We start from the raw sequence: 24,723 nt of genomic DNA, 5'->3' as shown, positions 1-24,723 counted from the left end.
TTAAATGGAATTTCTTTAAAGTGGTTACTAGGGGCTTCTGAGCTCAAGACTTAGCTGGGGTTTGCTTGATTATCTGACGCCCAGTGCCTTGATTGATGCCAACAAACAACAAGCCACCTTAGTAGAACGCCTCCAATGTTATAATTTCACAGAATACACAGCCTGCATTCACGCTACGGGGGACAAACCCGGTCATATACTGCCATGGTTGGCTCGACAGGAAACTAATATTTCCTGACTCACAGAAATCGTCCCTGCCACAGGCCCAATTTGAGATCCCAATCAGCTATATTACAAGCATTTAGCTCATACTATGCAGGGTCCCTCCCACCCCACCCCCTGGCTCAATAAGATGTTTCCTACACCCCTCCCCTTTGCCACCATGAACGCTTTGCTACGAGAGGAGTTAGACAAACTCACTACTGTGGCTGAGGTAAAGAAAGCAATACATGACACCAGGGCTAGATGGGGTTCCAACTGAATACTATGATTGGTTCTCAGTCAGTCTGGTTCCACATTTAGTTGAGGTGTATAATGAATCCCTGACCACCGGCATTCTCCCAACCTCACTCCATGAAACTCTTCTAGTATGCCTGCTGAAGCCTCATAGGGAGTCCACCCGCCTCTTGTCCTATCACCCATTGGCAGGGGCGGTGGGTGACATTTGAAAGTGGTGTGGCGCAAAGTGATTTGCATACAGCACCGTAGCGAGCGAGCGCAGCGAGCGATCCCGAACCCCAAAAGGGGGGTTTGGGGGGATAACCCCCCAAGAAAATTTTGGGAAAAAAGAAGAAAAATCGTGCATTTTCAAGCAAATTTGAGAAAGCAGGAAGGTTAATAAAGCAATTGTGAAAGTGCAGTTATTACATTAATAGATGGCATAACATAGGTAGCTGCTTATTCAGTATAACCACAGAGCTTCATACATTCACACTTGTAAAAGCCTCTAATGTGAGCCATGATGTTTTGCCTAAGGCGCAAACTGGACTGATTAAGGTAATGCATTTTAAATATAAAATGGAAATGTGAAAGGAGTGTGTAGGAAGACTTCATGGACATTGTTGGTAATTTAAACACCATTATTCAGCTCATGGATATCTTCTAATAGTTATGCGCGGCAGCTTGCCTCTCTAAAGGCATAGAAAATCCTCTGAAACATCACACATGATGCATTCTAAAATGTTACAAGTCATGCACTAGGCTGCCTTTTTAAGTACATTAAGCACGTACAGGGATATTATTACAGAGTAAAAATATTTGATGTAAACAAGGGAGTAGCCAGAAAAAGAAAATATGCCCCAGACAGGCTTAGAGGGAGAGCTCCCCCTGAGGGAGTTCTAAAACATATTTCCTGCCCCATCACCCTTTGAATAACTTCAACACTCTGAAACACGTCGCTTCATAAACATGGGCAAGAAACTTGATGGAGCTGTGAGGTCCTGCGACAAAGGCAGCGTTACTCTTCCTATAAGCCGGGAAGCTTAGTGTTCCTGAATGACATGCATACATGTGTACCTAAAGTTGTGATGTACCCGTCAATAAAACAAGGTATATAACGCATGCTTAGGTAACACATACTTTCACCGATGGCTATCTTAACGCGGAAAAGTGGATGCTATTGTTATCCAACTCAACGGTATTCATTTGATCGACCTTAGAAAAATGAAAGGCTAAGTGGGCAAGCTAGGATTGGAACATGTGATCATGGAGTCCAACAGAGAGCTATGACATAAATGCTTTAGACCACAGACCATTGCTGTTTTGGAGATGTGTTGGTGGGAGGGGCAGAGAGGGCATGGCCACAGACTACTACTGGATAGTTTTGCATGTCTTAAATCTAAGTAATACTGCAACACCTAGAGACAAGGCCACTGGAATTATGCGGCAGGGAAGGACCAAAGTATGTGGCAGGGTTGGCTAGATTATGCATCAAGAAAAGTCAAATTGTGCAGTGTAATGTGCCACACTCTGATAGTATTACTTCATAACTTTGACAGTTTTACACATGGTAACGGCGTTAAGGCAAATATTTAACCTTACTAATCCCCGATTATGCAGAAAACGCTGCGGCAACAGAATCGCATAATTCTGGTGGTCTTGCCTATAGGTGTGAAACAAACTAGTGATGCAGAGACCTTGTCTGAATGTTGCAAGTGACCTCTAATCTTCAGAGCTCGCAGTGTCACTTGAACTTTGCCAGAGACGTCCAGCGCATTAAGCCTCTGACAGTGACGCATAGGCTTGGCAGTGGCAGAAATCAAGCAACGTTCTTTAAAACTGGAAGATCTGGCTACAGAGGTGGACTAGAAATAAGTTAGTTGAAAAGTTGCAGAACCGCCATGATCCTAATATTCAAGTGATCTACATTTTGAGAAACCTGTAAAAAATGCAAAATTGATCCCTCTGCTACCATCGGCGCAGCTATCAAACTCAGCTTTCATGTGAACTACACTGGACGCCTTCTCTCAAAGTCAACACATACATGATAATAATAACAAATAACAATTCATGCCTTTTTGCAAACGCGTCACATAACCCACACAGTAATAACTCCTCCAACAACGTTATGAGTGCTATCAGCAGAAGCAGCCTATGCAGATGAACATGATTATCGACAGTTAATCTAAGAAAGCAGTTACACAGAATGCATAGTTTATATCTGAATCACCTTAGAGGGATGATCATCTTATAAAAACAGATATTCAGTAATGTTCACATTGTAAAAATCAGCATTTGCATTTCACCAATTCATGCGCTCTTGCATTTCAGAGGTTGCTGAAAAGCTGTGCATAGGAGAAGTTTCCATCACAATACTGTAGCTCTGCAAGAAACGCCAGACACAGACGGCTGCTCAGAGCCAATGTCTGAATCAATCTAGCAAGTTTAGAACTTTACACTGGCAATGGGATTGTGCGGGGTCTGCCAGTGCTTGGTCGAGCAAGGGATCAATAAAGTAAATTCCTGGTTCGATTGTTAGCACCATGCCTTCCTGAAGAATCCGTCCAGTACGCAAGCTTTTGAGACCAGGCTCCGTACTCCGTTCAACTCCCTCTGGGTAGCCTCCAACATCATGCATGTCAATGCCAAGAAAATGTCCCATCCCACACAGCTCTCACATCCCACACTGCTCTCACAGCCCACACAGCTCTCTCAGCCCACACAGCTCTCTCAGCCCACACAGCTCTCTCAGCCCACACAGCTCTCTCAGCCCACACAGCTCTCACAGCCCACACTGCTCTCACAGCCCACACTGCTCTCACAGCCCACACTGCTCTCACAGCCCACACTGCTCTCACAGCCCACACAGCTCTCACAGCCCACACAGCTCTCACAGCCCACACTGCTCTCACAGCCCACACTGCTCTCACAGCCCACACAGCTCTCACAGCCCACACAGCTCTCACAGCCCACACAGCTCTCACAGCCCACACAGCTCTCACAGCCCACACAGCTCTCACAGCCCACACAGCTCTCACAGCCCACACAGCCCACACAGCCCCCACAGCCCACACAGCTCTCTCAGCCCACACAGCTCTCTCAGCCCACACAGCTCTCACAGCCCACTGCTCTCACAGCCCAGTGGCATCATACATCTGGCATTGCTAACGTCAATGGAACCATGGTGCTGTGACCCCACTTCTGCCTTGTGCTTCCCGAGTTTCTGTGTTAATGCTATTAAACCTTTAAGTAAGGGTAGAGCCAGTGGGGATCTGAATATCTATCTAACAAAGGCCATGCAATATCACAGGCCTATTTGGGCATATCACAGGGAAAGCAGTCTATTCTCTCCAGACTCCTACCGATAAGTATTTATCTCCAGTCTGACAGTACTATTAAAGCACATACTACAGCGCGCCTTGAAACAACACTTCGCTCACTACTCAACAGGGAGAGAGATGACTGACCAGTCCTAACAGGGGATTTTAACCTTAACTTGAAATACAATTTGATGGATCATCCATGTCTTACATGCACTGACAATTTCTAGGGTATTCCCAGAACAATAGTTGCACCTCAAAGGCATGAACCCAGGGGTCTTAGACTTCTCAAGACATTACCTTCATTAAATTTTCTTTCTCTGAATGGAAGGTTCCCTGGCAACAGGCCGCTGAAACAGACACATTTCTTGGCACATTATCGAAATGCGGTGTTTGACCATACTTTTCTCCAAGCAGGGTTCTTTGACATTGTTGATTCATTTGAAATTACACATCTTCTAGAAGAGTGGCTTCAGCAAACAACTTGTGACACTGTTTGTCCTGATCTTACAAAGTTCATGTTAACACTAGGCCCCAACATAGCCTGAAATGTACCTATGCGTAGACCTCTTACCAGTTAAATATGGTACATGCAAAAATTGGAACAGCAGAAAATAGAGCTAAACAGGTTCTTGGGCCACACGAAGAAGTCACTATTGAATGCAAGTACGTCAAATTCAAATGTGCCGCCAGGGGTGCTCAAAGGCATTCTGGCAATTTATAAATAACCTTAATTGCCAGCATTAAAAGGAACCAGGTAACTCAATCTCTGGTATAAACTGGATTGCCCGCATCACCAGGAGATTGGGCTTCCCCACAGATGCTGAATTATCTTGTAGCCATGGTTCAGATTATATTCTAAAAACTTCAAGACCAGACAGAGCACCAGGCCCCAATGGCCTCCCCACCGCCCTCTTCAAGTCTAATGTTGATTAATGGGTTCCTACCCTCTCACACTCTATAGCAGTGCATTTGAAACTCAAACAGTCCCTGTATTATGGCGATGATCAATTTTACATCCGATTTATTAAAAGAAAAGAAAAAGGTGATGTTGGACTGGTTCCAAACTATAGACTGTTTAACAAGAGCTTAAAAAAGAGAAAAACATGAAAGTTTCCACGTCACAGATAAACAAAGCTGCAAGGTATTTCTCCACAACTGTCATTACGTTTTATTAAAGCTTTGCTAGTTGTCTGACGTTGAAGAAGACTGTAAAGATATGTTTTACAGAAAGTAGATTCATGGGAAACAACTCCCACAAAGTCTCACATTTAGTGGAAAAAGTTGCTTGCAAAAAAGCTTTTGTGGGAAAATTGTTCTGCAAAGAATGCTTGATGCAATGCTTTGTAAAGCTGACAAGCTTCAAAGTGTGCACTTTCTGTCGACCTCATAAAAGTGTGGGGAAACATTCAGTTTTACACTGCCATGATTTTAAAGGGGATATGTCCAACATAGTCCCAGGAACGCCAGATCCGTGCCAGATTTTCTGGATAACCGCAGACGAGGTAAATGAGTTTGGTTTAGATTCACTGAATGTAAGCTATTTTAAAGCAATATCTGGGAATCTGACATGGACCCAACCCTCCTTGAACTTCGTTTTACATGTGTGACTTTTTCTGTTTTGCATTGAAAATAAGTCTACTCTTTAAAGGTAGTTTTTTTTATTGAGGTATTTCTTTTTGGGAAATCATGCGTCTAACCTTCTAACCTTTGCACCAAACCGAAGTGACTTGCGACACATGGCAAAATAACACCAACGTACTAATTAGTGGCTTTTAAAACATGCGGACGTATTATTATATGCAATGGCCAGCCTAAGGGTATATGCATTAGGTATGCGCTGTAGTGTCCCAGAGATCAGCACTTTCACAGATCCGGCGTAGCTGTGGGTTTTTAAATGAAACTTTCCGTGCCAACACACCCTCGTCAACAATATTATGTCGGTCGCTCAGGAGCGCCGGCAGACGCAGTATATCTGAGCACACTTACCCTCCGATGTAGTGCGGGTCTGGGCCTCTGGGGTCATCAGCGTGGGGCTGATCTTGGGGGCAAACTCGGTGGCCATGCTGCTCCTCTCCCCTCTCTCTGCAGAGTGCCTCCACTGATTTGCTAGCCAATCCTGGCGCTGCATGCAGCACCAGGATTGGCTGGTCCAGTGCAGGCCAATTAGTGATTGGCCTGCACTGGACCAGCCAATCCTGGCGCTGCATGCAGCGCCAGGATTGGCTAGCAAGGCACATGGACCGCTCGCCCTGGGAAGCCTTTAGAACCCGCCCGGCTGAAGCCTCACCCCCGGCCTCTTCTCTATGCCTAAGGGCATCAGCGCATGCGCGGGCAAGTCGCCGCACGGTGATATCATGCGCACAGTGCTGGCCTGCTGCAGACTGTCACTCAAGCAGCTGCAGCAGGCCAGCAGCCCCGCCCCCCCCACCCCCTGCGCACTCCGAGTCCGACCACATTGACAGACACTCAGTCGCGCTGCATGCGCTGTTATATTTAATGTATTTGCTTTAGTCGGAAACCACTGTGCGTCCAGGGCTTGCTTAGTGGGGCTACGCCCCTACGCCCCAATGGACGCACCGCTACTGCCCATTGGCCATATTGGGCGCCGACCATAAAATACTCAGCAAAGTCCCAGAGAATCAATACATAAGTGTACTTCCTGCCCTCATTCATCCCGACCAAAATGGATTTGTACCTGAACAAAATACGTCTAATAATATTAGGCGACTCTTCCATGTAATGGATCAAGCCTTACTGTGGTACACATAGGCAGCATGCCTCATTTTGGACCTCGAGAAGGCCTTTGATTCTTTGTTTTGGGAGTACCTCTTCGAGGTTCTACGGACAGCAGGCCTGAGTAAACGCCTGGTGACCTGTACATAGCTGTTGTACACAAACCCATCATTTAGTGTGCTCATTGGTCTCTTGATTTCACCCCCCTTTCCAATAGGTCGTGGCACGTATTGGGGCTTTCCTCTCTCCCCTATCCTATTCACAATCGCCTTGGAGCCGCTGGCGTCAAAGTACGGCCCGGGGGCCACATGCGGCCCTCCTAACCTTTACATGCCGCCCCCTGGTTAAGAGCAGCACGGGGCTAATGTTTACATGACTTAATACTAACATAACACATATGTAAAATAAACCGGCAAGCATTTGTGTAAAGGTTAATTGACATTAAACGAAGGAAGCAACTAGGGTGTCCTAAACCACTTAACTTTAGGAACACCTTCGTTTATAAAGACATCTTGCAGTAAAAGTATGATAAAGTCTGTTAATAATTCATTAACATGCAGAATCATTTCACCTTAGTACATCAGATTATCAGTGCATTGAGAATTTGTTTTTAAGTGATAATTTTCAAACATGCCTTGAGAAACTTTCATTGTTCCCTACACCCTGATAACAATGCCAATAATGTATGAAGAGGCAAGTGAGTTGTCATGTGCAGTTTTTGGGGACTGAGGTTTCTATAATACATTAACAACATATAGTTTATTAAATCAAACACTGGAGAAGGCTTTGTACAGCCCACATCCTGAAGTCATGTATTTTGAGATCCTCATATGTGATAATGAAGAAAAAGAAGGGAAAGTGAAATAAAATAATTGCTTAGGATCACACAATTCGGTTAAGCGGAGAAGCTGGGATTAATCCCAAGTTTTTGGTTTCACATTGTGCAATTCAGACACTTGATGTATACGCCTAGCTTCCCTCACACCCACCTTACCACAAACCCCTCGCCAGACCCGACTGCCACCATGCTGGTAACAGTGCGGCCCTTGGTCACATCACAGAACAATTTTGTGGCCTCTGGGAAAATGTTTGTGAGTACCCATGCTCTAGACAGAATCATACACGCTATGTCACTCTATGTGCATGACATATTATTATTTATCCGAGATGCTTCAGCATACAAGACTTTAATATTGACTACTTTCTGGGACTTTGAGAAAGTAGCTGGCCTCCGAGTGAACTGGGGGAAAACATGCGCCTTTCCATTTCGTAGCAATTCCCCCCATCAGGTAATCCAAATGGGTGACACTCCGCTAGCCTGGAGGACAGCTGTGGCCCGTTATCCAGGGGTTCCTTTATACTACTCCCAAAAAGTTCTGTTTGAGGGTAACCTGAAACATGCCTACATACCCCTTAGATCCCAAGTCCGCTTCTGGCAACGGTTCCCCCTTGCACTCATAGGTAGGATAGCATTGTCTAAAATGATCTTCCTTCCCTGCTTCCCATGGTATTTTGTAAATGTTCTGGTGTTTCCCAAAAGCAGCCTTTTCCGTGATTTGGATCAATTTTTCGGGGACCTATTGTGGCACAACGGTAGGCGACGTGTGGCTCTTCTAAAACTTCAGCTGCCAATGGGTTATGGTGGGCGTGGGGCGCCATAGTTTGAAACTTACTACTTAGCGAAACAGTTTCAATGGGTATCCCTATGGCTGGCATTAAAAAACCTTTATGAGACAAGCATATATATATTAAATGCCAGCTCTTATACCTCACTATCATGATATGTTGCTCCTGGTCCCTACACAGGATGGATCACCCATAAATGCCTAATTAGGATTTTCCAGCTCACAAGTAAAAACACGATCATACTCCCCAATAATCCCCCTCCAGGGCGTGCCGAGGCCCCTAGGTCTCCTTACAAATGATCAACTATCGGACTGGCATGCACACCCCTTGGAAATGGTGGGAGACCTTTTCCAAGATGCCAAGATCCTTACATTTGAGCAAATTCATCAGGACCACAATATTTCCCCATAACAGTTACCAACATATGTGCAATTGCGGGTGGCACTTTGATCATTATGGTGAGCACTAGATGATGACCCGCCTACCCGCGCAGTGATACACACTCTATACTTTATGGGTGGGAGGTTGATTTCTCATCAAATGGCTATACAAAGCTATTAGGGAACACATGAACATCTCTATAGTTTACCTTCCTCGCCTCTGGGAGATGGACTTTACAAGACCTCTTCACTACATTGAGTGATCTAGAGCGCAGGAGTCCCCTAAGACTTTTCTGATAAATACTCAATTTAAACATGTTAAATATATGATCCTTCACAGGGCCCACCTTACACCCTCTCGACTTAATCATATGTTCCCTGCATCCAACTTCACTTGACCTAGATGTCTCACCCAGGTTGCCAACCTTCAGCACATGCTTTGGTCCTGCCTCAGCATAGCAACTTATTGGCACACAATACATACTTCATTAACCACAGTCACAGACCTTAGCACGTTAAATTCATGGGAAAATACCTCCTTAGGTATTTTTCACAGACAAAAAAAATCCCATGGTTCGGGTGCGCTTCGCCAAACTCGCCCTCCTGTTGGCAAGCTTTTACTAACCATGCACTGAAGAGCTCAGCATGCCCTGACTCTCTTCCAATGGCACATGACACTACTTAAAATGGGGTGAGGCAGAAAGCTCTGCACTGCACTGGGGGGGCCAGTCGTATACGCCGGCATACTATAGCCACTGCCTGGGATGCTATGCTTATTCAGTACAAAGAACTGGCTGAAGAGGACATCTCTCCCTCACCGGGCCTAATTTAAAAGCCTCAGGTCCAAGGCTCCCCTCCCCCTCCATCATAATATGGTAAGCATTGTACCATTATCACTTGTGCTTCCCCTAGTTTCTTATTCCAAATTCTGCAACCCATCCCCATTTTTCATTGGCTCCCCATCATCCTACTAGGACACAAAGTGCCTAATTACGACGTTGGATGGACTTACCTCCGCCTAATACCATTGCGGTCTCGGGACTGACCGACTTCCGGTCGGCGGTCCCGACACCACAATTATAATGCGACCGCACCATTTGGCTATGCGAGCTTGTGCTGCTGCCGTAAACTGCCCGTAGTACAAGCTCCCATGAACAATTGGGAAAATTGTTTCATCCCTGCATAGGGTGCCTGCCACATGGGTGCCTGTCACATGGTGGAGGGGACCCTGCTAGGGGCCTCCAATGTCGCTTTCAGACAGGTTTTCCATGTCAGAAAGCCCGACATGGAAAGCCTGTCAGAAAACAACATCATAATCACTATGGCAGAAACGCCGGGATTACGTGCCGCTCTCCGACTAGCCGACGGGCTCCTTGAGCCTGTTGGAATCCAGCTGGAATGACCGTCTGATTTCACTTTCAGCGTCAATTTCTTTCATGTACTGAAATTGTGTTGTATCTATAAATTGCTACCTGTTTTTGTTCTTATTCTGCTACAATTGATTAATGTCTAAAAAAGAATGCCACCCACTTGTTGAGCTCATCCTTCTTCAACTGCTAATGTCTAAAGTTGATAAAACCCAATAAAAAACTGTTAAATCTTTAGTTACCCATTATGATTCAGCAGGAATCATCACTAAATAACAGCCTCGGGCTCGTCCAATGATCGTTCAGCTTGCCCAAGCATGGAGGTCATATCCTTAAGGAGATGAAAGCCCTAGGCTAGCAATTCTCGGAACCCTATTCTGAGATCTGAATGTTTATACAGAACTGTTCACACATGCCTACACCTGAGCTTAAGCGGTGACGAGTTAAGAACATCTACATCTTATTTACTTCACTGATAAAACTCTTTTGACCCCCCCGAGTTTCCCAAAGCTGACTTTATCTTCAGGGCTTTCAGCACTCGGAAGTTCTTCCTGTTGCAGTTGAAGATATAGCTTAATGAGTTAAGGAGAATTTTAGCGATAGGAATACCCATCACTCACTCACTAAATGCATTATTTTTCATTCAAGTTTAGTTTAGTTTAAAATTTAGTTTAAAATTATTTATAGAGCGCACGTCTACCAACGGTTTCTTGGCGCTAATGCTAACATGGTCCAGAGCTAGAAAGCAAGGGGGGGTGATGGCGCGTTACTCAAGGAACTTCTTGAACAAGAAGGTCTTGAGATGTTTTCGAAATTGGGGGTACAGAGTGATGGAGCGGAGTTCGAGGGGAAGGGAGTTCCAGAGGATCGGGGCAAGAGTGGCAAATTTTGAGCCTCCCCACTTCTTTCTCCGGTAGCGTGGGACAGTGAGGAGGGACTGGGAGGACGAGCGGAGTTCCCTGGTGGGAACGTAGGGAGTGATCTCAGAAGAGATAAATGCAGGTGCCACGTCCTGGCGTGCCAAAAAGGTGATAGAGGCGAGCTTAAATTGGACCCTGGCCAGCACAGGGAGCCAATGTAGCGTTTTTAGAAGAGGGGTAGAGTGGTGAAATTTTGGAAGTTTGAAGGCCAGGCGGGTCGCCTGGTTCTGTATCAGTTGTAGGCGGCGCAAGCTATATGCGGGGATGCCAGCATATAGGGCGTTGCCGTAGTCCAGGCGGGATACCACCATGGCCAAAATGATAAGTTTGAGAGCGGAAAAAGTAAAGAAACGGGACACCCTGCGTATAGTGCGCAGTGCAAGAAAAGAAGAAGACACCACAGAGCTAACCTGGGAGTGAAGGGTAAGTTGAGAGTTGAGTTTTATGCCCAGGGTTTTAACAGAGGAAGAGGGTACAGGAGAAGGGCCAAGGGAGGGGGGCCAGAAGAGGGGAGACCAGGGGCTGGATGAACCACCCGTCAGCACCAGTTCGGTCTTGTCGGGGTTGAGTTTAAGGTGATTGTGGTTCATCCAGTCCCTGATGTGGAGCATAACAGATTGAAAGTTTAAGATAGAGGAAGGAGAAGAGGATAGATTGAAAACCAGCTGGAGGTCGTCCGCGTAATTAAAAACGGCGACCTCCATCTGTTGAAGAGAAAAGATAAGCGGGGCAACGTACAGATTGAATAAGAGGGGGGAAAGGGAGGAACCTTGGGGGACCCCGCATTGAACTTTCCGGACGTCCGCTGTAAAGTCGCCCAGGCGGACGGCCTGGGTGCGGTCCCTCAGGAAGGAGGAAAGCCAGACCAGAGCGGTACCCCCGATCCCCGCCGCCTTGATACGGGACAGCAGAATGGTGTGATCCACAGTATCAAAGGCGGCAGAGAGGTCGAGGAGCACTAGGGCCTGGCGCTGGTTGGTATCCATACCCTCCCTGAGGTTGTCCAGGACCGAGATGACAACGGACTCCGTAGAGTGTGCGGGGCGGAAGCCGGCCTGGCGGGGGGCAAGAGCCCCATGCATCTCCACGAAGGAGCTCAGGGCGCAGGTGACATGGCGCTCGAGGACCTTAGCCAAAAATGGCAAGAGGGAGATGGGGCGGAAGTTGGCGGGGACGGTGGGGTCTGCCCCGGGTTTTTTTAGGATAGGCACGATAACCGCAGACTTCAAGGGGTTTGGGACTATGCCTTGGGCAAGGGAACTATTAAGGAGGTGAAGGGGGGGGTCAGGGCAAGTGGAAAATATGTGCCGGAGGATGTGAGCAGGGCAGGGGTCAAGCGGAGAGCCAGATTTGACCAAGGAAACTAAAGAGATCAGAGATTCCTTAGTAATGAGGGGGAGGGTGATGAGCTCACCCTTGGGAGGGGGGCATTGGGGATCCATGAAGGAGGGGGAAGGGGGAGGGATGTTGGCTTTGATGATCGCAATTTTATGAATAAAGTAGTTATTGAGGGAGTGACAGAGGTCTTCGGACGGAACGGGCTTGAGGGTTGTTCTGTCCGAGAATGCTAGGTTGTGGATGATCGTAAATATCTCTTTGGATTGGTTATCCGCGGCGAGGACTTTGGAGGAGAAGTAAGATGTTTTAGCCTCCAAGATGTCTTTTTTATATTGGGCGAGAACGGTGGTATACTCCAGCTTTAAAATGGGGCAATAATTTCTCCTCCATGCCCGCTCCGCGCGGCGTACTTTAAGTTTGGTGGCCTTAAGCTCTACGTTAAACCACCGGTTGGCATCCTTCTCGCGCTTGGAGGTGATAAGTTTGAGCGGGGCGACGGAGTCGCAGCCAGAGGAGAGCCAATGGTCGATGGCCTTGAACTGGGAAAGAGTGGAAAGACCCTGCAAGGAGGGAAGGGAGGAGGTGAGAAGGGAGGAGAGATTTTCCGGATTGACTCGGCCCCAAGATCGAACCCAGGTGTTTTTGGGGCGGGGGGGCTTAGCTGGGGGGTGGGTAGGAAGGGAAAATGAGATCAGGTAATGATCAGACCATGAGCAGGGCGAGATGGAGAGAGAATCCACAGGGCAATTCAGGGACCAGATCTGGTCGAGCGTGTGACCTTTGATATGAGTGGGGGAGTGAACGAAAGATGTAAAGTTAAGAGATTGGAGAGTGTCAGAAAACTCCTTAGAGGACGAACATTCAGCAGGGTCAGAGGGCCAGAAGTTGAAGTCGCCCAGAAGTAGGATAGCAGAGTTATTGACTGTAATCGTGGCTAAAACGTCCAAGAAATCAGAAAGAAACTGTATGGGGGATTGAGGGGGACGGTAGGTGAGGAAGCAGGTCAGAGGGGGAGAGGTAGAAGTGGTGCGAATCACCAGATATTCGGAGGTCGCAATACCGGGCAGGGATAGAATTTGAAAGGGGAGATCGGCACGTGCGATGACTGCCACGCCACCCCCAGCTCTGCCGGTAGGGCGGTCGGCCCTAAGGGCATAGTAAGTGGCCGGTAAGATGGATAATAGGGCGGGGAGGGAGTCATCGCAGAACCAGGTCTCCGTTAGGAAAAGGAGGTCTGGGGCATGAGTATCCAGCAGGACCGAGAGCTCGTGCGCATGCGCGACCGCAGACCGGGTGTTGAGATAACACGCCGTGAGGGCTTTAGGGGTAGCAGGAGGAACAATGCTGCAAGGTATAGCAGAGGGGCTGACGGTAGGATGGGGGATGTGAGGGGAGACGGTAGGGGCAAGAGCAAGGGTGCAAATGCGAGAGCATGTGGAGGCAATAAGGGGCCAAGGTCCCTGGAGGCTGCGCAGTTGGTCCGGGGTGTAGGTGATAAGCGGGGCAGAGTTACGCGCCCCTAGCCCCGGACAGTCGCGGACGGGCGCAGACGGGCTTGCCTTAGGCGCGCCTTCGGCGCGCAAACGGCGCTCCCGCTGCGCTCGTCCGCTGCGCTTCCTGTAAATGCACATTTATATAACAGCAAGGGGCGTGGCCTGTAGGGGGCGGCGTCAGCGCGCACGCCTCAGCTGATGGCGGCCGCTCGAGAAATGCCCAACACAAACAGAGCCAACACAGGATAAATCGAAGTGACACCACACAATGAGCAATTTTTAAAACAGAAGTAGCTTTTAAAAATATTTTGCCAAAGTTAACGTACCACCAGCCCCGGCTTTTCGCCTCAGGACTGGGAAAGCAATCAGGGAAGCGCTAGCAGATCAGCGCTTATGAAGGCGAAGGTGAAGGGAGCGTGGCCTGTGGGGGGCGTGGCCTGTAGGGGGCGGCGTCAGCGCGCACGCCTCAGCTGATGGCGGCCGCTCGAGAAATGCCCAACACAAACAGAGCCAACACAGGATAAATCGAAGTGACACCACACAATGAGCAATTTTTAAAACAGAAGTAGCTTTTAAAAATATTTTGCCAAAGTTAACGTACCACCAGCCCCGGCTTTTCGCCTCAGGACTGGGAAAGCAATCAGGGAAGCGCTAGCAGATCAGCGCTTATGAAGGCGAAGGTGAAGGGGGCGTGGCCTGTGGGGGGCGTGGCCTGTAGGGGGCGGCGTCAGCGCGCACGCCTCAGCTGATGGCGGCCGCTCGAGAAATGCCCAACACAAACAGAGCCAACACAGGATAAATCGAAGTGACACCACACAATGAGCAATTTTTAAAACAGAAGTAGCTTTTAAAAATATTTTGCCAAAGTTAACGTACCACCAGCCCCGGCTTTTCGCCTCAGGACTGGGAAAGCAATCAGGGAAGCGCTAGCAGATCAGCGCTTATGAAGGCGAAGGTGAAGGGGGCGTGGCCTGTGGGGGGCGTGGCCTGTAGGGGGCGGCGTCAGCGCGCACGCCTCAGCTGATGGCGGCCGCTCGAGAAATGCCCAACACAAACAGAGCCAACACAGGATAAATCGAAGTGACACCACACAATGAGCAATTTTTAAAAAAGAAGTAGCTTTTAAAAATATTTTGCCAAAGTTAACGTACCACCAGCCCCGGCTTTTCGCCTCAGGACTGGGAAAGCAATCAGGGAAGCGCTAGCAGATCAGCGCTTATGAAGGCGAAGGTGAAGGGGGCGTGGCCTGTGGGGGGCGTGGCCTGTAGGGGGCGGCGTCAGCGCGCACGCCTCAGCTGATGGCGGCCGCTCGAGAAATGCCCAACACAAACAGAGCCAACACAGGATAAATCGAAGTGACACCACACAATGAGCAATTTTTAAAACAGAAGTAGCTTTTAAAAATATTTTGCCAAAGTTAACGTACCACCAGCCCCGGCTTTTCGCCTCAGGACTGGGAAAGCAATCCAAGAAATAATATTCATATAAATGCCGTAATACTAGAAACTCTTTGCCAGGCAAGGATACAGTCTAACTGCTGAGTCCATGTACAAACTTCCAGCCAAATTCTTAACAAAATAAACTCCCCAGGAAGAGTTTACACAATATTGCAACAGCTACTCTTGTATAATGAACTAATGTTTATGTCTTCTGTATTTAATCATCCTGTTGTTTTTCTTGGCAGATGACATTTGATCCTGAAGTGTTCTTCAATGTACTTCTACCTCCAATTATATTTCACGCTGGATACAGTTTGAAAAAGGTAATTGCTGAACACAATACTTCTTTAGAATAATAGAGATTTACCAGACATGTTTAATCGAAACTTTCTGCATGGAATGAGCAGAATGTTTCTGACAGGTGGACTTCCAATTGTGCCAAATATGAGCTACAACTGTGTATTGTGTGTTCTGTATTGTGTGTTTTACATACATGATGCATTCAGATAATACAGCTATTAATGTTGAAATTAAGTTGTCCAAATTATTTGTATTATTTACACCAAAACTTAATAAAGCATTCAAATTACTACGTCACTTCCTCAACTCTTCCTAAAGGCTTGAATCTGAATGATTGGCACCTATACTGGCCAATCCAAAGTCCAAAACTTCCATACGCCTCCTGCCACTATCTTCAAACAAATGTATATCTTTGCATCCAGTGGCTGTCCGATTTTGTGTTGTTTTTAAGATATATTTTAGTGTCATGACATAAACATGCCTATGAAGTGTAAGTGCAATTAGTTTGGCTCAATGAAGTCCAGCCGCAGTCGGTAAGGGAGTACCTGCCGGGGCGGTGACGTGGGGAGGGGGAGGGGCAGAGTGGGGGTTAGTAATGTATGGATAATGGCGGCTTGCAGGTAAGTAAACATTTAAATAACTTAAATGAATTTCGTTGCGCACACTGCATCCCCAAATGCAATGCAGTGCGCGCAACAAAATTCGTTTGATTTATTTAAATGTTTACTTACCGTCAAACCTCCATTATCCATACATTACTAACCCTCACCCTGACCCTCCACCTCCCCTTGTCACCGCCCCGGCAAGTACTCCCCTACCGACCGCGGCTGATGAAGTCACTCAAAGTTATCAAGGTTCGTATTCCGGGCTCCAAAATACATGGTTTTCGGAGTCGCTCGTGGATGGAAGGAAGATAAAGCATCGGGCTGGAAACTAAAGCTAAGTGTCTGTTCTGGCACTGCACAATGCACCTTGCTAATCACATACATTCTATACCCCTGTTTTCATCATATTGTGAGGATATCAAAGCCTACTCCAATTTCATGCACAGCCTGAGCAAACATGGCCAGATGTTGCTTGCCCAATTAGCCTCTTTCTGGATTCCCTCCAGAAAGTTCTGGGCTGCATCACCTGTTTGAAGATATGAACTCTGCCTTCAAATTAAAATGTCAGCCATTTTGAGTATTATAAATCTGGATGGTTGTCCAGGAAACCGAGCACCTTCAAATTCTTGGTCCTCAGGGAACACTTTTTCGAGTCCTGAACGGCTTCCTCTCTCTCGCTTTGGTTTCTTAAATCAGCTCTGACAGAACATTCTGCTGTGGACTAACCGCATAGCTCTTTGGCCGGTGAAGTATATGCATTTTTAACCATGATGCTTGAATCAGAGTTCTGCTTATGTTTCCAGAAGTATGTACGTAGTTCTCAGGTTCTCACCCTTAAGATATGCCCATGGCAATAATAATAAATGTGAAGTAGTATCACGTTAGTGCTTAATTTGTAAAATATGAAGTGCAGGTGCTGACATGTCTGTCGGAGGCCACACCTACTTTTCTCTGGCTCCACCCACTGTCTCCACCCACTTACTCTATTAGCTCCACCCACATCATCAATTGGCATTGCTAAAAGTCAGATCTAATACCTGATCTGAATTTCAGAAAGAGAGACTTCCTCATAGGTAAGCATCTAAGGGAAGAACCTGTGGTGCTAGAAGGATCAGTGATATTGGGTGATTTTATGTTGTGGTTTGGCAGGATAACACCCAATCGGGGTTTCCTGGTTGTCTAACCATTGTGAAGGTCCAACCTTAAACCAGCCCAGCATTCCAAAGGTATTCTAGGTACATCCATGCTAGTACCGGCAACCTGGCGCTCATCTGCCTCAAATCACACATGCAGTCTGGCTTAAAACATTATTGCCTAACTGCGCGCAGGTTAGACAAGCACGACGTTCTGATAATACAGCGCTCCGAATGGGATCTTACAGCCACAAGAAACTCACTAAAAGAGATACCACAGAAGTACTCCTGAGTACTGAAGCAGCACCAAGCTGGTGTAAAATGCACTGAGTGCATTGGGTTCAAAAAATTATAATTAAATGTACATCATGAGAAACTACAGTTAAAAATTCCAAATGAAGTATTTGCACAAGTCATTTTAACCTCAATATGAGTGATGGAAGCCACAACGGGCTGTATTGGAATTGAAAGGAAGATTCTTGGGGTAACAAATTCAGGGCCAGTCTACATGTGAGCACACAGGTTAACCTCAATGAGCCTAACCGGACTTGAGGGCGATGTCGCCTCCACTACCCCAAAACCAAATGTGGAGGAGACAACTTCATGCTGGTTTCAACCAATGAACTGGCAAATGGAATGGAGCACATTCTTATTCAAGTCGCTTATATTCTAGTCTTCCCAGGCAGGGGCGGCTGGTGACATTTGAAAGTGGTGGGCGTAAACTAATTTGCATATTGCACCGCAGCGAGCGAACGCAGCGAGCGAGCCCGAACCACCTTGCATCCATCCATACATCATTCATGCATCCACCCATCCATCCACCCACCCACCCATCCTGCATCCATACATCATTCATTCATGCATCCATACATCATTCATCCATCCACCCATCCATCATCCATCATCCATCCTGCATCCATTCATGCATCCACCCATCCATCCATCCATCCATCCATCCTGCATCCATCATTCATTCATGCATCCATCATTCATTCATTCATGCATCCACCCACCCACCCATCCATCCACCCATCCATCCACCCACCCATCCATCCACCCATCCATCCTGCATCCATCATTCATTCATGCATCCACCCACCCATCCATCCTGCATCCATCTTTCATTCATGCATCCATCCACCCATCCACCAATTCTGCATCCATCCTGCATCCATCATTCATTCATGCATCCACCCATCCATGCATCCACCCTGCATCCATCCTGCATCCATCCATCATTCATTCATTCATGCATCCACCCATCCATCAATCCACCCATCCATCCATCATTCATTAATGCATCCATCATTCATTCATGCATCCATCCACCCATCCACCCACCCACCCATCCATCCGCCCACACATCCATCCACCCATCCATCCATCCACCCATCCATCCTGCATCCATCATTCATTCATGCACCCATCATTCATTCATGCATCCACCCATCCATCCACCCACCCATCCATCCACCCACCCACCCATCCATCCACCCACCCATTCTGCATCCATCATTCATTCATGTATCCACCCATCCATCCTGCATCCATCCTTCATTCATGCATCCACCCATCCATCCTGCATCCATCATTCATTCATGCATCCACCCATCCATCCATCATTCATTCATGCATTCATCATTCATTCATGCATCCACCCATCCATCCACCCACCCATCCATCCACCCACCCATCCATCCATCCATCCATCCATCCATCCATCCACCCACCCATCCATCCTGCATCCATCATTCATTCATGCACCCATCCATCCATCCATCCACCCATCCATCCTGCATCCATCCTGCATCCATCATTCATTCATGCATCCACCCATCCACCCATCGCAGAATCGCGGCCGTGCCCAAGGGGTTAAGTATATTTTCAATGCTAAAGCAGTAGATGCAGACATTTTCTGTGAAACACAATACTTCCCTAAGTAAATATCACTGAATGAAAAATGAGTATTGTATTTACCTGGGGAATTTCAAATTTCATACACCTATATAAATGACTCATTCAAGGAACTCAAATTTAGCATGCACATTAGCAATTTATTAAACCTGTATATCGTGTTGCAGTCACACAGACATTTAATTTATACCTCAGCTCCTTTGCCGACTTTTCTTTCTGTCACATTACTTGTTAGTGCATCGAAAACAGCTCTGTGCAACCTAGTGTTACTTGTGAGCGCAATGTGTCTGATAGAGACAGTGCTCACCTGCGCGTCCGGAGCTCCCGGACTTGTGTTCCGCTCTCACCCCACCTCGCCGTGGTAACAACTCAATGCCTTTTTTGAACCACCTTTTCAGTATATTTGCCACAAACACATTTCCACATAAAACACGGCCCGTGTGCCCTACGCCATTGGCAGCAGAGTGGTTGAAGTGACAGGAGTTGACTGACCAGACAATCCAGCGCCAGGATTGTCTGGGGGGGCACCATGACTCCTCGCCCAGTCGCCCTGTGTAACCCCGGGGGCTGCGGCCCGCCCCCTGGTCCCCTCTCTAAGGGGAAATTCACAGGAAAACGATCTGCGCATGCGCGGGCATGTTTGTGCCCAAAAATACACTTGCGCAGCTGCAGCAGGCCCATCCTCCCCCCCCCCGCCCCCCCCCCCCCCGCGAACTCCGGGAAAGTCGGGTGTCTCCCGGTTTCCCGGCCGGCAGATAGCGCGATCTGTATTTGGCTTTGTGACAACGCTGTAGGTCCATGGGGCTTAGTGGGGCTACGCCCCTACGCCCCAATGGACGCACCGCGCCCACAGTGATCCTAATCTAGGGTTAAAAGAAGGTGTCAATTAATGTTAGCATAGATTTTATACCACTCCCTAGCCTCAAGATGGTTTTACATACTGTTGTTGTTTCCCATGTACTCTTGGAGTTGTTTTGTGATTTCCTCTACAGAGATTTGGCTTATGAATTGTAGGTTTGAAATTGGTCTATAGATGGCTAGTGCCATAGGGTCTGCTGATGACTTCAGCACCGCCTACATCATCTGAGCTGTTCCCAGTCCCCTTAGAAGAGAGGTGTGGTGCAAGTTGCTAGCATCAGCAGTCTGCGGGTATGAATCCCTTGACCCAGCATGCTTAGCATGGATAGACTGGGTTGAGCATGGATTGGATGAGCGTTGTGAGCTTTTGATATGTTTTGCCTCATTTAGCACTTGTTTCAAGTTCATTTTTGAAAGATGTTGAAATTTGTACTTTAAGTGGGTGTGATTATGGGAGGAAAAGTGAGAGTTATCGATGACAGCTCCGGAGATCTTCGATTTGAGCTATAAAAGCAAATTATTGCAGTTTTGAGGTGAAGCTATAGGTTCAAAGTTGGGAATTTCTCTTTGCAAGCCGAATTGAGTGTAAATGTACATGTGTGTAGAAGCTTTTATTAACTTTACAGTGAATGTAACGAATTCCCATAAAACATTTAAGATTTTTATATTTACCAGAGTTCTCTGCACCTTGAAAAGCAGGATGCCTTTTTACATTTTCATTTTTTTGCTTACAAACTGGCTTATTCATTTTTATTTCATTAAAATATTTGAATGGCGTGGGCTTAGCCACATGGGTATAAAAGGAATATAAATATATGAGGTGAATCACAGGAAACTAAGAAGAGGAAAGCAAGAACATATTCATGCATCCAAGTAGCTTAATGTTTACAGTCATATCAAAATCTTGGATCAGAATTTTTAATATTCTTCTTTCACGTATAACATTAATTTGTCATTGCCTTTTGTTTACAGAGACATTTTTTTCGGAATTTGGGATCGATCATTACATATGCATTTTTAGGAACTGCCATTTCCTGCCTTGTCATTGGGTAAGTGAAAGCGAGAGCTTGATAGTAATGACTTGTTTAATTGTAAACTGTGAACTGTACATTTGCAGGTAGGAGGGCAAGCAGCCTTTACCCCTGAGTAAGTGTATATAGCTTTATTTATTTATTTATAGAGTTTTCTATAGCGCTAGCTAGACCTGTGGGTACCAGAGCGCTTTACATACATAAAGGAAATAAAGATTGCATGACATCACAGGACATGAGGATGCATCGGGATATAAGGAAAGACATAATACTTGAGTATCCAGAGAGGGGAAAAAGACGTAGGTGGATAACAAAGTCAGATAACCACCATCCTTGAAGGTCAGACTGAGTGGGGAGTCCATTCGGTTATAGATGCCTAGGATGGTTGACTTGGTTGGTAGAGTATTGGTTGAGGAGAAGGAGTTTGAGGCCCTTTTTGAAGCAAGCAAAGGAGGGGTTACATCGTAGGTCAATAGGGAGTGGGTTCCACATCCTAAGTACGTTGCCAGAGAAGGACCGGCATTGGGTCATTTTCTTTTTCAGTTTCGGAGTGATGAGAAGAAGTGAGTTGGTGCTTCTCATATTTCTGGAACGTCAGGGGTATGGTCAGGATCAATGCGTTTATGGGATTCTAACATTGCATCCCATTCCATGGAGATTGTTCAAATCAAATCAAAAATCCTTTATTCGACTGTCATAGAAGCAGTCATAAAAGCACATAAGTACATTATTATACAATTCATTCAAAAAATTTTATAAACATTTTTAAAAGTAAGCAATTCACGAGAGAGTTAAAAATGCAGTAGACCAGTAAAAATAAATGTGCCTGTTCAAGACATGATTTCGTGTTTAGTGCAGGTCGTCTTGGAATCATCCTTCCATACTTAATCTGACCTTCCGGGCTGTTTTTAAAAACTTACAGATAAAAAAGGTGCTGTCGTCATGCAACATCTGCAGATATAAAAGTGCAGGCTTGATCTGTACAAAATTCAACTTTGTAAGCAAGGGTTTTAAAAACATTTGTCTTGGAATCGAATAATAAGGGCACAGAAATAAAAAGTGAGCCAAGTCTTGCGGAGACAGGTTGTCGCAGCCGCAAGCTGGCAACACTTGACCTCTATGCGCTCCACTCGGCACAGCTAAAAGCAAGTGGTAGAAACCAAATCGGAATCTGCTCAACAGAAAGCGGTCGTATCTAGAAATGTTCCATGATAGGTATGGTTCACAGAACACACATGTCTTTGTTAGTATATGGTTCCTAACACTGGACTTCTTCATCTCGATGTCTTCCCTGACAAGTTGTCGTTTTAACAGGAAAGTATTTTTTACAAAATCAACATCATTCTTTGTGGTATGCTGTGGTGTTAGGTATAGATCCAATCTGCCCAGGTCTTTGCAACAGTTTCTAATATAATTCATCCAGGGTATCTTAAGATGTCCTTCCCAGGTGAGGGCTTCAGCAAGGATACTATGTGTCAGCGGTATAGATGCATTGCGCCAACAGTTTAACCAACAGAGCAGGGGGTTTGCAGCAATTTTGTCTCCTAGGTACGGTGAGCCCAGTTCCTCATGTACAGAGAAGTTAGCGGTGCTTTTAGGTAAGCTCAGGACCTGTTTCAAAAAATTATTTTCTAGTGTTACCAGAGCTTCTACTGATGAGAAACCCCACAGCTCACTCCCATAACATGCCACTGCGACGCTTTTTGCCTGATATAGTTTCATTATGGCGGACACTGGGGTGTTACCTAATTTGCGTGCAAAGTCCAATATTCCAAAATTGGTTCGTAATAACTCGCCTTTCTTTTTATTTATAGCAGGGCCCCATGAAAGTTTGTGGTCAAATAGTACCCCTAAATATGAAAATGTTTTTGTTAGCGGTATACTTTCCCCGTTAACCGAAAAGGGGTATCGTTTTTTGGGGTTTTTTCCAACCGTCATAATAAAAGATTTGGAATTATTAATATTCAGATCACGTGATGACATGAATTGGAAGAAAGAATCCAACAACTTTTGAAGTCCTAATGCGGTTCTGGACATCAAAACGGCGTCGTCCGCGTATAGCAGGACCGGCACCCCTGTTTTCCCAATACGAGGGTAGTCTGTGTCAGTTTTTACCAGATAATCCTCGAGTCCATTAATGTACAAGTTAAAAAGGAGAGGTGCTAAAATACAGCCCTGTCTGACGCCCCGGTTAATATTAAAATCTCTCGTTACTTTCAAGTCTTTTGTGTACCGTACATTAGCACGTGTGTCGCTATGTAGGTCAGCCAGGAAATTGATTAGATTATTTTCGACGCCCATGTTTTGCAAGATTTCCCATAGTTTACTCCTATCTACACAGTCAAAGGCCGAAGAAAGGTCCATAAAGGCCATATACAATGTTCCATCTCTTGCTTGGGTGTATTTACCACTTATTAGGTATAGATTCAGACACTGAGTAGTTGTTGCATGTCCTGGTCTGAATCCATACTGTGCTGGGGTCATTATATTATTTTGCTTGGCCCAAGCATTCAGCCGATTTAAGAGTACCCCTCCCACTACCTTCGCAACAGAGTTTATCAGGGAGATAGGTCTATAGCAAACTGCTTTTGTTCTGTCGCCCTTTTTGTATACCGGGACGATAGTGGATGCTCCCCAGGATTTAGGGGCTCCCACTTCAACCCCGGCGTTAATGACAGATGTAAGAATTGGGGCCCATAAGGTGATGTTGGATTTAAATAGGTCTGGTGGAAGACCGTCAGGGCCCGGGGCTTTGTTGCTAGAGAGACCAAGAATCCCTAGTTCAATTTCTTTAATAGAAAAATGTAGGGGGCTGCTTTCGGGGGGATGAGGTGATTTTGTTGTCTGTGGAGCTTCGCTCTTAAAGATAGAACCAAAATGGGTGATCCAGTCATTCTCTGATATGACTGTGCCGAGACTCTCAGCGGTCGGGTCGTGAAAAAGAGGTTTATTAATTATTTTCCAGAACTTTGAGCTGTTGCCCACAATTGAGGGATCGAGCAGAGATTCCCATGTTTTAGTTTTTATAGATTTTTTACATGAGGCAAGTGCTTTTTTGTAATCTGCTCGAAGGGCCTTTACCAGTGCTAGATCTCTCGGTTTGTTTTTAAGAGCAGCCTTTAATTTGCGGTTAGCAGAAGAACAGGCATGATCGAACCATCGTGGGTGTTGAGCAGGTGTTCCCTTGGCAGTTACAGTCAGAAAAATTTCTATCCTTCTGGACACCACTGCAAAGGCGGATAGAACGCATTCAGGTGAAGCAGAGTCTGTGGCACAGAGCTTAAGTTCAGGTTCACAGTCTTTGACAACAATCTCATACAGTTTGTCACTATTTATCAGATTCCATTTCAAGCGACGGTTGTTATTAACCGACTTAAGTACCCCTGGATCCTTGATATTGTTTTGGAGTATGAAAGAGTCGCATTGTAGCTCGAGATGTAAGGGGTTGTGATCACTATAAGTGCTCACAAGGATATCGAACTTTAGAACCTGTTGGGCCACACCGGCAGAAAGAAGGATGTGGTCTATGATGGACCCTGACTCAGATCCTTTATAGGTGGGATTTTCAAAGGTAAAGGAGTCCTCTTTCAGAGATAGTGCCATGGTCATATTCGTGGAATCCATTAAAGTGTTCAATTTTGATCCACGTTGGCAGTGTGTGAAGTGGGGGCCTGTTTTAAGACCACAGCCCAACGATCCCAGAGTTGTCAACAGAGGGTTACCGCAAATATGCGTATTGAAGTCGCCGAGGAGTATTTTGTCCTGTGGTAATTTTGTCCAATTTTCAGCTAGACAATTTACAAGGTTGTCGATGTTACAGTCACT

At 46.2% G+C, this 24,723-nt stretch overlaps 1 protein-coding gene across 1 annotated transcript in view; it reads left to right on the top strand.

Annotated features, from left to right (window-relative positions):
- SLC9A9 (solute carrier family 9 member A9) overlaps positions 1–24,723 on the top strand; it is a 2,762,771-nt gene that overhangs the window by 220,553 nt on the left and 2,517,495 nt on the right. Inside the window, exons 3-4 of the mRNA XM_078666429.1 lie at positions 15,303–15,380; positions 20,840–20,916. Coding sequence (XP_078522555.1) covers positions 15,303–15,380; positions 20,840–20,916 — 155 coding nt within the window. The remainder of the gene's footprint in view (positions 1–15,302; positions 15,381–20,839; positions 20,917–24,723) is intronic.

Source organism: Lissotriton helveticus, chromosome 11 (genome assembly GCF_964261635.1).
Source record: "Lissotriton helveticus chromosome 11, aLisHel1.1, whole genome shotgun sequence".
Lineage (NCBI taxonomy): Eukaryota > Metazoa > Chordata > Amphibia > Caudata > Salamandridae > Lissotriton > Lissotriton helveticus.
The sequence above is the reverse complement of the archived record's forward strand: the minus strand, read 5'-3'. Positions and strand labels throughout refer to the sequence as shown.